This window comes from Phragmites australis, chromosome 3 (genome assembly GCF_958298935.1).
Source record: "Phragmites australis chromosome 3, lpPhrAust1.1, whole genome shotgun sequence".
NCBI lineage: Eukaryota > Viridiplantae > Streptophyta > Magnoliopsida > Poales > Poaceae > Phragmites > Phragmites australis.
This window is the reverse complement of record NC_084923.1, coordinates 40,862,274-40,876,184: the sequence shown is the minus strand read 5'-3', so window position 1 is coordinate 40,876,184 and position 13,911 is coordinate 40,862,274. Positions and strand designations below refer to the sequence as shown.

The 13,911-nt window shown below is 48.9% G+C and overlaps 2 protein-coding genes across 2 annotated transcripts; both read right to left on the bottom strand.

Moving 5' to 3' along the window:
* Positions 1-130: 130 nt before the first annotated feature.
* On the bottom strand, positions 131-2,732 carry LOC133910721 (uncharacterized). Its single transcript, XM_062353021.1, has 4 exons — positions 2,699-2,732; positions 2,150-2,433; positions 415-874; positions 131-312 (listed from the first exon to the last, which is right to left on the bottom strand). The coding sequence occupies exons 1-4, from the start codon at positions 2,730-2,732 to the stop codon at positions 131-133; spliced, it is 960 nt and encodes a 319-aa protein (XP_062209005.1).
* A 4,098-nt stretch (positions 2,733-6,830) lies between these two features.
* On the bottom strand, positions 6,831-13,438 carry LOC133913094 (probable linoleate 9S-lipoxygenase 4). Its single transcript, XM_062356144.1, has 9 exons — positions 12,978-13,438; positions 11,872-12,161; positions 9,547-9,790; positions 9,113-9,454; positions 8,922-9,028; positions 8,727-8,834; positions 8,320-8,627; positions 7,953-8,216; positions 6,831-7,843 (listed from the first exon to the last, which is right to left on the bottom strand). The coding sequence occupies exons 1-9, from the start codon at positions 13,186-13,188 to the stop codon at positions 7,057-7,059; spliced, it is 2,661 nt and encodes an 886-aa protein (XP_062212128.1). The 5' UTR covers positions 13,189-13,438; the 3' UTR covers positions 6,831-7,056.
* Positions 13,439-13,911: the final 473 nt, after the last annotated feature.

Genomic DNA, 13,911 nt, shown 5'->3' with positions numbered 1-13,911 from the left:
AATAGGGGGAATAAATAGAAGCTCGCCGGCGGCCAAATCCGGTGATCTCTGAGTTGACGGGCTAGGAAGCACGAAGGAGGTTTAGGAGGCCCCGAGGCGGTGATGTGGCTTGGCGATGGGGAAGGGCCGCTCAGGGCGGAAGTCGCCCGAGGCGGGGGGTGGTCACGCGGGCTTCCCACGAGGTCGGCGGGCGGTGGCTGAGGACGGCCCAGTGGCTAGTACGGCCGGTTGTAAGGGCGTGCGGGAAGGGGCTGTAATGCCTCCCGGCGGCTGGTTCATACGGGCGGCGGCAGAGGCTCCACGCCGCTAGACCTATACCGCTAATAGAAGCACCAATTTTAGGAAGAGGGAAGCGAGCTCGACGAATTTCAGAAGATCGTCGTAGTCGGCCGCGACAGGCGGTGGTGGGCTTACCGCGGTGGGGCGACGACGGTAGGCGCGGCGGCCGGGAACGATGAGCACAGGGAAAGCTACGAGGGCGAAACGAGGAATTCACGCGCTGTGGCTGCTCGGGAACGCGACCATGTTGTCTGCGGGCGGGCGGGCGCGCGCGAGCGACGCGTGTCGCAAGCCGACAGAGGAAGGAAGCGGCTAGCTGGCGAGGATAGTGCCACGGCGCGTGGTGCGGCGACCTGGGTGGCAAGCATGCAGGAGAGACAGCGGGGACGCGGCGCTCGGCAGCGGCGCCACGTGAGGCCGTGACGGCGGTGTGTGCAGTGTGCTCCAGCTCAAAGGCGAGCGCACGCGCGAGGTTGACGGGGACGGCGGAGACATGGGCGGCGGTGGGCTGCCTTGCAGCTGTTTGGGCTCGGCCACGCCGGCAAGAAGCGATGGAGAGGAGGAAGCTGGCCCGGCTCGCCTTTCTTTCTTGAATCTACAATTTGGACGAATCACCATCGAATACTTCAATTTCCTTCTATACCACTGAATAACTTTTTTGTCTAAGATATTCCATCACAGTTAGTTTAGCTTCATTAACAATGTTTATTTTTCTAAATTGGCAAGAATACCTCTAGAATTCCATTGAAGCAAGCCCAAATCTTACTAGCTACTCTACCCCTACCAGTACTATTGTCCCGCAGCCTTGTTGTCCCAGGCCAGGCCAGAAATTTTTGGAGGCGTTTAGATGGAGGCACCATAACGGATGGGAGATGGCGATTTAATTTTCTTCGCCGTTTGGTTGAGTGGTGAAGGCTGAACGGGATCGCCATTGAAAGAATATTTAATCAATATGTGGGATGGTGTGATTCGCCGATTCGGCTGGCTCTACTTGTGCAATATGTTTTTATTTAATTGATGATTTTATTTGGAAGTATAAAAACAGTATAAAAATTTTAAACATTTTTATGAGTAAAGTAGCAAACCATTTTATTTAATTTGATAAAAAAAACTAAGTCAATATTTAATTAAAATCCCAAAAAGCCTACTCTGGTCCCATCCACTCTCACCTCATAAAAAATAGCTCATACTATTCACTCTCGTACCAACGACCAAACAGAAAACTAACTTATCCTATCCATCATAACTAAAAAATTAGATCATCTCACTAAAAAATATGAATTCCTACTCATCTAACCTCGACGCACCCTTAACCACCAGGTGCACGCATGGAACTACTCATCTAAACTCGACGCATTCCTGTATTATATTTATTGAAATGCACCTTGTGTTTCTGTCTCCTTTTCATTTGATCATCAGGGACACAATTACGGTTTTTGAGCAGACTTGATATCTTGCTTTGAGATATATGAACCAGTGTCTATGGGAAGTCACCAATAATTATTTTCCATATGGCACGTACATGCAGCATCAGTGTCTATGGAAGTCACCAATAATTATTGTACCGGCTAGTGTTACCTGAGTACGGATACGAGTGCTGAAATCCAACTCGGATTTGAGTGTTTAATTCGGCAAAGAAAATTTGACACACGAAATACAATTCGGAATTCGATTCAAGTATCAGAATCCGATTTAAATTCGGGATGTTTGATTCTTTATGTCCGGATTTAGTTAAATCACAAATTATGTATGCATAAAGCTTTGTCCATCCATCTGATAAGTTAATCAGGACAGTGCTGCAGCAGCAGTAATGGGAAACAACGCAAGGGATCAATCAATGGAGGAGGACGATGTCAGAATGGATACTCACGTCGTTTGCGAAGAAGACGCGGTCGTAGAGCTCGTGGTTGTAGATCCATGAGTTGGCGACGAAGAAGACGGTGCCCTTGCCGGGGACGCCCTCGAGGGTGAGCGTCTTGAGGAAGAACTCGGCGTGCTGCAGGTTCTTGACGAGGACGGCGCCGGGGATGCCCTGCGACTCGTCCCACTCGAAGCTCACCCGGAACACGGTCTCGCCGTCCTTCTTGGACTTGAGCGTCACCACCGCCTCCTCCAGGTGCGCCGCGTTCCCCACCTTCCCTCTGCCTCCATTGCCTGCGATCCGTCATCGTCAGGGCCAAAAATAAAGAACAGCTTTTATTTTCCGAGTCTCGTAGGAAATTGATGAATTGTTTTCAACGAAATTCCCGTGAAATTTTGCTGCGGCCCTAAAATCCCTAGACGCTTCCATCGATTCTCAAAGATTCACGGATTGAACACGACGGTGGATTGTCCTGTAAGATAGAGGAGACGCGCGGTGGTCTCGGTTTCTTGGCGCCACCTCTGCCTCCACGGCAAATGCAACTCTACATGCTCTTACGCGCGCGGTCTATCCATCGCACCCCTCTGTCCATCGCATTGAAGGCAACAACCCCTCCCAGCGACGGGAGATTCGTGTCCGTTGTTCATTTCAAACTGCACGCCTGCCTAACGACTAACGATCCCAAAAAAATAAAATAAAAATTGAACCCTACAAATTTCACCCAAATTCAAATCGGCAGCAGATGATTTCGCAGCGGACATCGGCTGTTGGTTTCGAGAGGCACACGCCACGGCAGAGAGAACCCGAACGGAGCCGGAACGCACGCGTACGCGCTGGCCGTGGCGACCTGACGCCGGCGTTTGTCCTTTGGCTTCGTTTGGTTGGGCTTACCGGGGCCTGCGGCGGTGGCGCTGACGAGCCGGAACGCGAGGCCCTCCTCCTTCCCGAGGATGTGGTGGACGCCGTCGAGGAGCGAGGCGTGGAAGTTACAAAAAAAAAGTTGGATCGATGAAATAGAAGTTACAAAAAAGGAAAGTTACGAATAAGGTAATTTCCAAAGATGAAAATTCCAAAATGGTGAAGCGCAAGAAAATAAATTTCTGAAAAAGGGAATGTTCATAAAAAAAGAAATCAACCACTAAATATTGATCTGACATACAAGATTTCGTTCTCAGATATGCAGTATTTGGACACATGTGTCTGCTAAAACGAAAACTTCCACAAGAAACGCTAACCGGTACTGGAAAGACGGAATAGCAATTTGATTTGAACTAGAGCAGCGTTTTCGGAATGAGGCGACGATACGAACGATCACTTCTTTTAACTAGGTGATGATTGTGTTTCCGATACAAGAAATTGGTTTACTCTCATTCTAATAAATACAAGTGCAGCTTTCCTGCCGGTTCTTTAAAAAAAAAAAATTAACTTGCTGATGTGTCCGTACCTACAGCCGCGACCGTGGACTTGGCTCGATGATCTGTTTGGGCGCCGCGTCTGAACTGGATGGAATTGATCAGGTCCCTATTGGGCAACTACGTTACCTCTGTCCTCATCAGAAAAAGGAAAAAAAAAACTAGCTTGTCCTCGCGCATTTCGCTAGCGGGTGACGGCGACACGATGTCTTAAAGAACTGTCGCGGCGTGATCGTGATCCACCGAATACGTACTGATCACAAGACATGATGCTCGCATAGGTCTTGTGATCACTAGCGCAGCCATGTCTTCCCTTCAAACGGCATGGCCCATCCACTGCACCTTTGCAAGATCCTCGTGATCACACGCAATCTCAAACCCTTCGTATCCATACTTACTAATACTTGAAGAGAAATAATTACATGACTTGTTATCAGGCTGAATGCTCCACCATGAGGCACAGTGGATAAAGAGAAGACATAATGGAGTTGTAGACCACATAGGAGACATATGCAAGCACCACATAGACGGTCAACGTATCAAGGGGAGTTTGAAAGCAAAACAAAACTCGCAGGTATAAGAATGCGACAAAATGATTTGTAGGTGGGTTTATGAAAACCTCTGACTTGCAGGTGGGTTTTTGCAATTTTTCCAAAAAAAAAAAACGAATGATGCTAGAGCTCTACAAAAGTCTCCATATATACTAGTTCAACTCTATGCACAACTTGATCACATGCCCTCTCTGATAAGTAAATATCTGCACAAAGGGTATTCTTGTTTCAGACAATTGGGCTGACCACTTGATCCGAGTTTAAGATACTATATGCTGTACACAAGGAGAGGGCGGCAGAGAGAGGCCCGTGCAGCAACGTTAGTACAGGGTAGCTGGTCATGCCAAAATGATCAGTTCACACTTTCCTTTAATCATGCTCTTGTTATAAAGGTACGCGTACACACATTACCACGTGAAACACTTGTTGCTCCACCGAATATAGGTGGTGTTTGGTTCCAAGAGTGATAAGTAAACGCAAATGGAAACAGATTACAGAGGAATCACTAGTGGAATAGATGATTGCATCTTTTGTTTGGTTCACTGAGGCAACGGTATTAGAAGGGCGAGCCGCTTGAGTCAAGAGCCTGTCGTCGCAATAGCCTCAGCGCTGCCACCCGTTGATCGCCAAACGCCATGGATGTGAGATATTCGAGCTGTAAAAACGCTGGCCACTGTGACTCTCGCCGCATCATCGCTGACTCGTTGGCTTCTGCAGCACCATCGCATCCGAGCTTCACCCGTCGCCAGCCATGCGCCTGCCATCCCCGCCGCCGACGGCGATCGAATCGATGAGGAGATTACACACTGCTACCGCCTGGCTTCGTCGCTGGCCACGCGACCTTCACAGCAGCCAGCAACGCAGATCACGTTGTGACGAAGCCAGGATGGGATCGACGAATCAGGGAGCTGAACGAGGGGCGGCGTGTGTCGCTGCTGTGAGGAGGGGGTCCAGGAGAGAAGGGGCGGCTGATGCATCGGCTGTTCTGCCTGTAACGCTTTCCGATTACGCTACCTATCAAGCGGAATGAGCCATGTACGACGTCGGTATCCAATCCCGCGTTATACGATTATGCAGGTCAAGCAAGCCAAACAAGATTTAATGGCATCCATTAGCAGCGTACACAGGTCACAGAGCAAAATCCGTGAACCAAACACCTATCTCCCACTACTATCGCCTCCCACAACGCACCGGTGTTCGATGTGTCTTAGAGAACTGGGATGTGCGTATGGGCACAACTGAGCGAAATCCAAAATTAGACAACATGTATTTATTTACCGAATAAATAATATATCATTGTATTTATAATTTTAACATCTGTATTCGGTACCTTATTTACCGAAAACTGACTTTGGTACACCTTTCATCGAAAAAATACTAGTCCAGCCATATTCGGCACACAAGGTGCCGAATATGTACCTCGTATTTCGAAAATCAGGTGTATTCGGCACATGAGGTGTTAAATATGGGTTACAGTGCCGTATTCGGTATCTCGTATGTCGAATATGGTCTGTGCCGGCTGCAGGCACTTTGATGCTGTTATTTTATGATGGGAACCTCATATACCAATATAAGCTACATTCAGCACCTCATATGCTGAATACTCTTGATTTTCAGCATATGAGGGGCACATATTCGACACTTGTGTGTCGAATACACATGATTTTTGGTATATAAGATGCCGAATATAGTTTACAGTGCCATATTCTACACCTTATGTGCCGAATATAGCCGAGCTTGCGTTTTTTCTACGTATGGTATACCGAAAGTCAGTTTTCAGTAAATAAGATGCTGAATACGGGTGCTAAAATTATACATACAAAAATATGTTATCTATTTCGATAAATATTATCGCATTGTCTAATTTTGGATTTTAGCGGGCACAACTAGAATACATTGCCTATGTGCATTGCACAAATCTCTATGCAAATTGACCATATTGTAGGGGAGTTGTCACTGGCAGGAGAAGTGTCTTTTCCTTCTTCAGAATACGGATTATCTCCCATTAATGTTGCATCCCTCTACCCACCAGGCACCACAACCACCAGAGTGAATCATGGTCCTTCAAATGTCTATAGCTTAGACCATCTTGAAGATACATATATTCTATTCTCTACGCTAAGATTGATGATACGAGACTAATGATGTTCTGAATTGTCTACGGTAAATGATGTTAACATTGAGATCAACCTCTCTTACGCTATACACTGAGATTGATGATATAAGACTGATGATGCTCTGAGTTGCCTATGTTCAATGATGTTAACACTGAGACCAAATTCTCTCTTATGCTAACCTCTTTATATTATTATTGCTATATTTGTTGTCTCTCTTATTTATAGCTGTACAGGGCCCAGAAGACCATCAATGCTACTAACATCAAACACGGTTTAATCGGAGGTTGTTCATCTTCACGGATGTAATTAATCATAGAGCTTTGTGAAGCCCCGAGAACAAAAGACATGATCGCCATGTATTAGTTGGATGTGTGAGTATGTGACGTATGCAATGTAATCGAAAACTTATACTTTATGAGTTCAAATGAATGAATAAAGAATTAGTGTGTATGTGACGTATGCAATGTAATTGAAAACTTGTACTTTATGAGTTTAAATAAATGAATGAATATACGTCGAGTATATTGGCACATCCATGTTTTGTTGTATTTTAGGAGAAATACCATCAAGGGCACGTTTTTCTCGCGTGAAACACCTTGCGAAGAATGGATACATACATGATACATCACAATTTTATTCATGCCTCACGGTTCCTCTCTCAACCATACAAATCCCTGGCAACTGCAACTGGCCGCCCAAAAAACAAAGAAGAAACACAATGCACGGCATGACACTCCACAGATTCAACATGCCAAACGTGTAGCTAGCGAGCTAGCAAGCAGTAGTAGCACGGATCAGCCATTCCTACTAGATAGTACATCTGCTCAGCCTCCGGCTCAGATGGATATGCTGTTGGGGATGCCCATGGCGGTGAGCCCCTCGCCCTTGGTGCCGTCGACGTCCGACGTGTTGGGGTACAGCAGCATGTACGGCATCTCCACCGGCCCCTTCCGGTTCTTGAACGCCGGGTCTTCGTTCATCTTCATGATCCGGTCCTCGATCTCCTTCAGCCGGCTGCCGAACCTCTTGAACGCGTCCAGCGCCCTGGCGTCCGACGTCCAGCGCTCCGGGTCGACGCGCTGGCCGAGGTACACCTCGTCGGAGGAGTGCTTCGACAGGATCTCAATGAGCGAGACGCCCAGGATGGTCTGCCACTGGCTGGTGATGGTGCGGATGAACACCTTGTCGGCCTCCTCCTGCCCCGCTTCCAGCTGGGCGTACTCCTTGCTGCCCGGCTCTGGCATCGGCCGCCGGCTCACGGTCGGCCGGTTCGGGAGGTACCCTGCGTACGGGTATTGCCCGAAGTTGACGGCCGCATGCAGCGCCGATGCCACCCAGATGATGGTCGTGCACGTCCTGGCTAGCTCCTGCACGGTGTCCATCTTGGGCCACCAGTCACGGTCATTGAGGTCGCCGTGCGCCTCATTGCGCACCTCCTTCCACCACGCCTGCAGCTCCTCGTCACGCTGGAGCTCGCCGTCGTTCGAGTAGTAGATGTCCAGGTACTCCTTGACCCACCGCTCGATTGTCCACCAGATCACCAGCCCGTCCACGGCATACGGGTAGTCCTTGATCAGCAGCCGGACACCGTACGGGCTCGACTGGTCCGGCACGGCGACACCCCTGTACGCACAACCAGAAGAATAAATCCATCAGAATCATTCAGTTTTGGGAGCTCTGCTGTATTCAGATCTCGTCAGTGCTGTAAGGATTTGCTGCTCTATGTATGTACCTCTTGAGGAGATCAGCGGGGAGGGCCTGCTCGTTGAAATTCCAGCTCTTGTACACGTCGGAGGACATCCCCAGCGCGTACTTCCCTGGGAACACGGTGAGCTCGAAGATGCCGCCAGCGTTGATGAGCGTGTGGCGTGCCAGGGCGTTGATGTTCATCGTGTCGCGATAGTGCGGGCTCAGCAGCTTGTGCACGGGGTGCACCACGCTGAGCTGCCGGTTCGTCGCGATCGCGAACGGCTCGATCACCGCGTGCGTGTTCAGCCTACAAAAAGTCAAAAACACACAAAAAGATCAGTGTTTCCTCGCTACCAAGGACAGCATTATTTCGAGTACCAACTGGAATAGAGAGTGGCATATCGTTGTACCAGTGGCTGATCAGCTGGTGCCAGGCAGAGTCGTTGACGCAGGCGTAAGCCTTGGCAAGCTGCCAGATATGGCCCTCGACGCCGGTGTGAGCCGGGGTGTACACTTTGCTGACCGCACCATGCTGCTGTCCATTGGGGTGGGGAAGGCTCAGCTCGATGGCCAGGGGCTTCAGGGTGCCGTCGTCCTTCAAGAACAGCAGGGTCCTGCTGGCATAGATGAAGTTGCCCTCCAACTTGTTGATCCGGTCAAGGTATGGCATGAAGTTATCATGGTGATCCAGGATGAAGAGCTTGTTGTTCCTCAGTGCCTGCACAGATTTTGTTATCGCAATCAATTGACAGTTCTTGCCAATTATCTGTATCGAATCTTTCAGTTATATGTGAATGTGTTCAGCAGTTCAGCATACATTCTGCACTGTCAAGCCTTCCAGGTTGTGCTCAATGTAAGCTTCAGTGATCTTGCTGGTATGGTCTCCATACTGACTTGGATCCAGGGTACTTTTAGCAGGGAACTCCTGTGATCATGAGAGAAAACTTATAAGGCTTTTTAGCTATTATGGGGTGAAGTGCATTTTTCACTTAGAATGATGCAAGTTTCTAACCGTCAGACGTCTGATGTTCACTGGGTTCACGCCTGCAAGCATTTCTCGCGCAAACTCCTCATCAGTCCTCCAGCCAAACTTATCTTCCGGGACCTTTTTCAATACATCTAGTGGATACCAAGATTTAGGCGCAATCACGAAAACTATTTTTCGACCAAACATCAGATTAAAAAAAACAACAGTTCAATTACCTGATTTAATGATATTTGGAAGTGGCATCTTTAGGGGGTGGTCATGACCACCATTTGGCAGAAGACTTTTAAAGAACTCGGGGACTTTCTTCCTTATCTCTGCTATTACCGGATTATTGGGTGCTTCGGGACCAAGTTCATAGAGTCCTAGGATGTCTTCGAATGAATCAAACTCCTTCGGTGTATCATCGATGAAAGTCCTTATTGTCGGAAGAACAGCCTCAACGACTGCCTTCAGAGAGTACCCAAGGAAGTCTGACATCTTGAGGTGCCCAAAGCGTTCATCGCGCGGAACATAGATGTCCAGGTTCAGCAGAAAAAGCCTGCTCTCTGAATTTGGGTCTGGATAAAAGATCAAGCAGCAAAGGATTTCAGCCAAAATTTGCACGGTGCCGTAATTTTATATGGACTAAATTGTAGTGACCTGAACTCACCGGTTTCCGTTTTGGGCCGACCGGTTCTGCAGCGACGGGGATATGGATGTTCTTGGCTGCCACCGAGGATCGTCCGTGCGTGGTCTTTGCCCTTGTCTGGCTCACCAAGGTCGTTGTAGAAGTCATACTGGTAGACACGGTCATGCTCCTTGTACGGTCCGGCATTATCGTCACCTCGGAGAATCTTGAGTTCATCTTGCCGATAAGGTACCAACGGCGCAGGCATTTTGCTAGGAAGATAGGTCTGCAATGTGGCCAGAGAGTGAGGTGACTGGTTTTTCAATAGCCATGAGCAATAGTGCTGGGACAAGTAAGCAATGGGATAATTAACTGATAGGTACGCTTATCTTCGACAACGTCATCTGGTTGTATGTAGACATATGAGATAACCAAGAGAAAAAGTTCTAGTGACTTGCGTTCTAGTTTTCTTGTTTGGCAGATCTAATGTCAATATGATGGAAGAGAACAACGAAAACACAGGCCTGTTGAGTTAAACTAATTATTATTTTGATTCAGCAAATTTATCTGCTCATATCAACCATCTAGTTTCTTTCCATTCCTGGATTATATCTATGTGTGCTTATCTGGTGCAACATGAACTAATTTTGGAGTGTTAAATCTGCTTTGGTGCCGAAATGAACCTCGAATATCTGTCTCCTTTTCTTCTGATAATCAGGGGACAGTTGTGGTTTTTAACAGACATGCTATCTTGCTTTTGAGACCCATCAACCAGTTGTGGATCAAGAAATGAGCAAAATGAATATGCCAAGACGGGTCATTTTCCAAGCTTAGTTAAACAGCAACACTTGCTGATATTTTAGTTGTCTACTACTAAGGGACCGGTTAGGCTGTAGGGGGCTGCTGATCATGGGCATGCAAGTTGCTGTAGTAATCGAAAGGCAAGTAGCAGAAGACTCGTTTAGTCATCTTGAATGGCTGAGGCAAGCCAAATTCTACATCATCTGCAGCTACCAGAAGGACTAAGACTTCTGCATGGAACAAATCACAGATTCATAGCCTATTTTTCTGTGGTTGCGATGTCACTAAGGCCACGTTATGACAGACAGGCAACAGCTGCTTACAATGCACACACTTTTAGTAAAGTCTCATCTAGAAATCACAAAAGTAACAGCTTACAAATAGCTAGTTCTACTTATTTACCATGCAGCGATATCTTGCAGAAGACAGTAGCTTTAATCCTTTTTCTGCCTTCAAGTTGTATATGTATGTTGAATATTCATTTTAGTAATACATAGTTATGTACAGGCGTGGACTTAGCTGAAAGACCAAGCACAGCAATTTGGCGGCACCCTACCCGGAGGGAATAATAAAAGGGGTTGATAGCAGGGTTTCTATTCTATATATCACGGCTCTTTGCACTTTCTAGGAGACAATGCCTACTATTAGGATCTAGGTACAAGTGTACAACTAACATGGTATATCTAATCCATCCAGAAACCATAAAAAACAGAAGTTGACCAGCACCCAATCCGTGGTCCTACCACATTTTATAGCAAACAGCTGTTCTTTTCCCTTTTTTCCCATTTGGAATTTTATCATCATCAATAATTATTGTACCAGCTCCTGAAATGATGCTTTACTTTTACACGCTTCCTAATCTTTCAAGCAACTAAAATCGTGTGCTCGATTTCAGGCGCCCGTGTGAATGCCGGCGAGTTTAGGGGAGGGGTTAGGGTTCGGGGTTTACCGGTGACTCCGGGGGTTAGAAGGAGGCTGGGGTGGCGGCCGGACTAGCGGTGGGCTGCGGCGAGACAGCGGTGGCGCCTCCGAAGCCGCGAGCAGTAGGCGGGCGGTGGGCAGGGTTGGCGGCAAGGGAGCTCGAAAATGAATTGGTTAGCGCGACGGCGGGCGGTGGCGGCGGATCTGCCAGCAGAGACAGGTATAGGCCGGCGGCGCGGGGGTGAACAGCAGGAGAGAGAAACACACGATAGAAGAAACAACTGACAAAGTTTCATGCGTTGGATGGAGATCAAACGGTCCTGAGGTGCCGCCTGAAAGGAGCTCTATTTTTAGGCATCCGAAAATTAGCATCTTCCTTACTTTTACTGAAGGCACTTGTCCAAGTTCCTGTCACTGGAACCCGATCCGTATTCTTGTATCCATTTTTTCAGACCAAAAGAATTTTCATGTTTCCACTGTATGGGGATTTTCGCTACACATGCCATCTAAAATTCATGCCCAACGTTAGCTAAATCACAGATCATGTATGCATAATGTATTGTCTATCCATCTGATAAGAAGGAATGAGAAACAAACAATGCAAGGGAGTTACGGGAGAAGGAAACTGCGACAATGAACACTCACGTCGTTGGCGAAGAAGACGCGGTCGTGGGCGTAGAGCTCGTGGTTGTAGATCCATGAGTTGGCGACGAAGACGACGGTGCCCTTGCCGGGGACGCCCTCGAGGGTGAGCGTCTTGAGGAAGAACTCGGCGTGCTGCAGGTTCTTGACGAGGACGGCGCCGGGGATGCCCTGCGACTCGTCCCACTCGAAGCTCACCCGGAACACGGTCTCGCCGTCCGTCTTGGACTTGAGCGTCACCGACGCCTCCTCCAGGTGCGCCGCCTTCCCCACTTTCCCCCTGCCTCCATTGCCTGCCACCGGCCATCGCAATAACACAAGTTTGACAAGAAATTAGTTTTCACCACAGAAGGAAGAAGACGAGATGGAATCGGAAATAAGGATTTCAAGTAAGCCCCTATTAAGAAAAGGTGGGGGGGTTTCCCTCCCTGATTACAGCAGGAGTTGAATTGTTTTCCGCATAATTCCTGCAAAATTTCTACGGGCCCTAAATGCCTGCACGTCTCGATCGATCCTGAAGTGTCGACTGGTTGAGACGGCGATGCGCATAACAACGGCAACAACGATGTATTGCCGTGTAAGCTCAAGGGAGGAGGGGACCGCGAATCTCGTGTTTCCTTGTGTTGTTGCCACGGCCGGCCACCACCTCGACCCCACTCTCAATAGCACTGGATGCCACGACCACCACTCCTCCCAGCGACGGGAGATTCGAGCAAGTTGCTCAGTTCGAAGTTCAAACGACACACCCCCCTGGCCTGCCACGGCAAAGCGCCAAAATTCCCGTCCGTCCTCTGCTCGTGCTTCCCTCCATGATCACAGTTTTTGTTGAACGAGCACAGATTTGATAAGTTTCACTCAAATGCTTCTTGCAAGTTCGAAAACACGGTGTTCTAGTTTCGGAAAGAAAGAAGAAAAGAAATCATTCAGATGCGAAGGATGACTACCCGGCGGCTAAGCAAATCCGCGGTCGAGGCAAGAAGAGGAAACAGAGATGGATGGCGGAACGCGCGGGCCGTTTCGGCCACCAGACACCGGCGTCTCACCCCGCGGCCACCGCGCGCGGGGGTGTTGAGATAGGGAGAGAGGCGTGAGGGGTCAGGCGCGCTTACTGGGGTCGCGCGCGGTGGCGCTGACGAGCTGGAAGGAGACGCCCTCGTCCCAGCCGAGGATCCTGTGGACGCCGTCGAGGAGCGAGGCGTGGAAGTCGCCGACGTCCAGCACCTCCTTCTTGACCAGCACCGCCGTGCCCCGGATCTTCCCCTCGTCCCACGCCTCCTTGTTCTTCCCCGTCAGCCGGTCCGCCACCGCGTGCCAGAACATCCTCGCCTCCTTCGCTTCTCACCCACTGCTCGCTTCGCTTGCCAATGGCGATGTGCCGGCACTGCTGCTGCCCTGCACCGGGATTTATAGGCGGCTGAGATTAACCACGGCCGTATTGATTACTGCTACAGTCTACTCCTGCCAGCGACGGCGACGACCACGACCTGTACGACGAAACTACGAATGCAAAGAGCAAAAAGAAATGCGGGGGATCGGATGGTGCACGTCGGCATCACGGGGTGTGAGGATCGTGCCGGTTACGAAAATGCTCTGGGGCAGCCCCAGGAGCAGGCTGGGCTGGCATATAGGCGTCCGTCTTCCACACCTGCAACACGGATCCAAATCGCCCGTAGAGTCAGAGCGTGAACAGCGTTTCATGAGTGATGAATAGTATTATGACGCTTGAACACTATAACACCTGTGGTAGATTTTACTATTCACAAATACTGTAGTATTAAATCCTAACCATCTGCCTCCCATCCAACAGCTCACGGTGGTGAGAGTAAAATCACATAAAGTCAGATGATCTCATTCCCTGCAGCGCCGAGGCGCAAGTGATTGCCGAGCGAGATTACTGTCCAAAGCAACGACCAACGGCTTTGCAAGCCCCCGGCTGTTCCTGTTTCCCCGGTCAACTGGCCCCCTCGGCCCTCCTTGTGATGCATGCCTCTTCCATAGACACTTTGACTTGAGTTGTTCCTTACTTCGATATAAAAAAATACT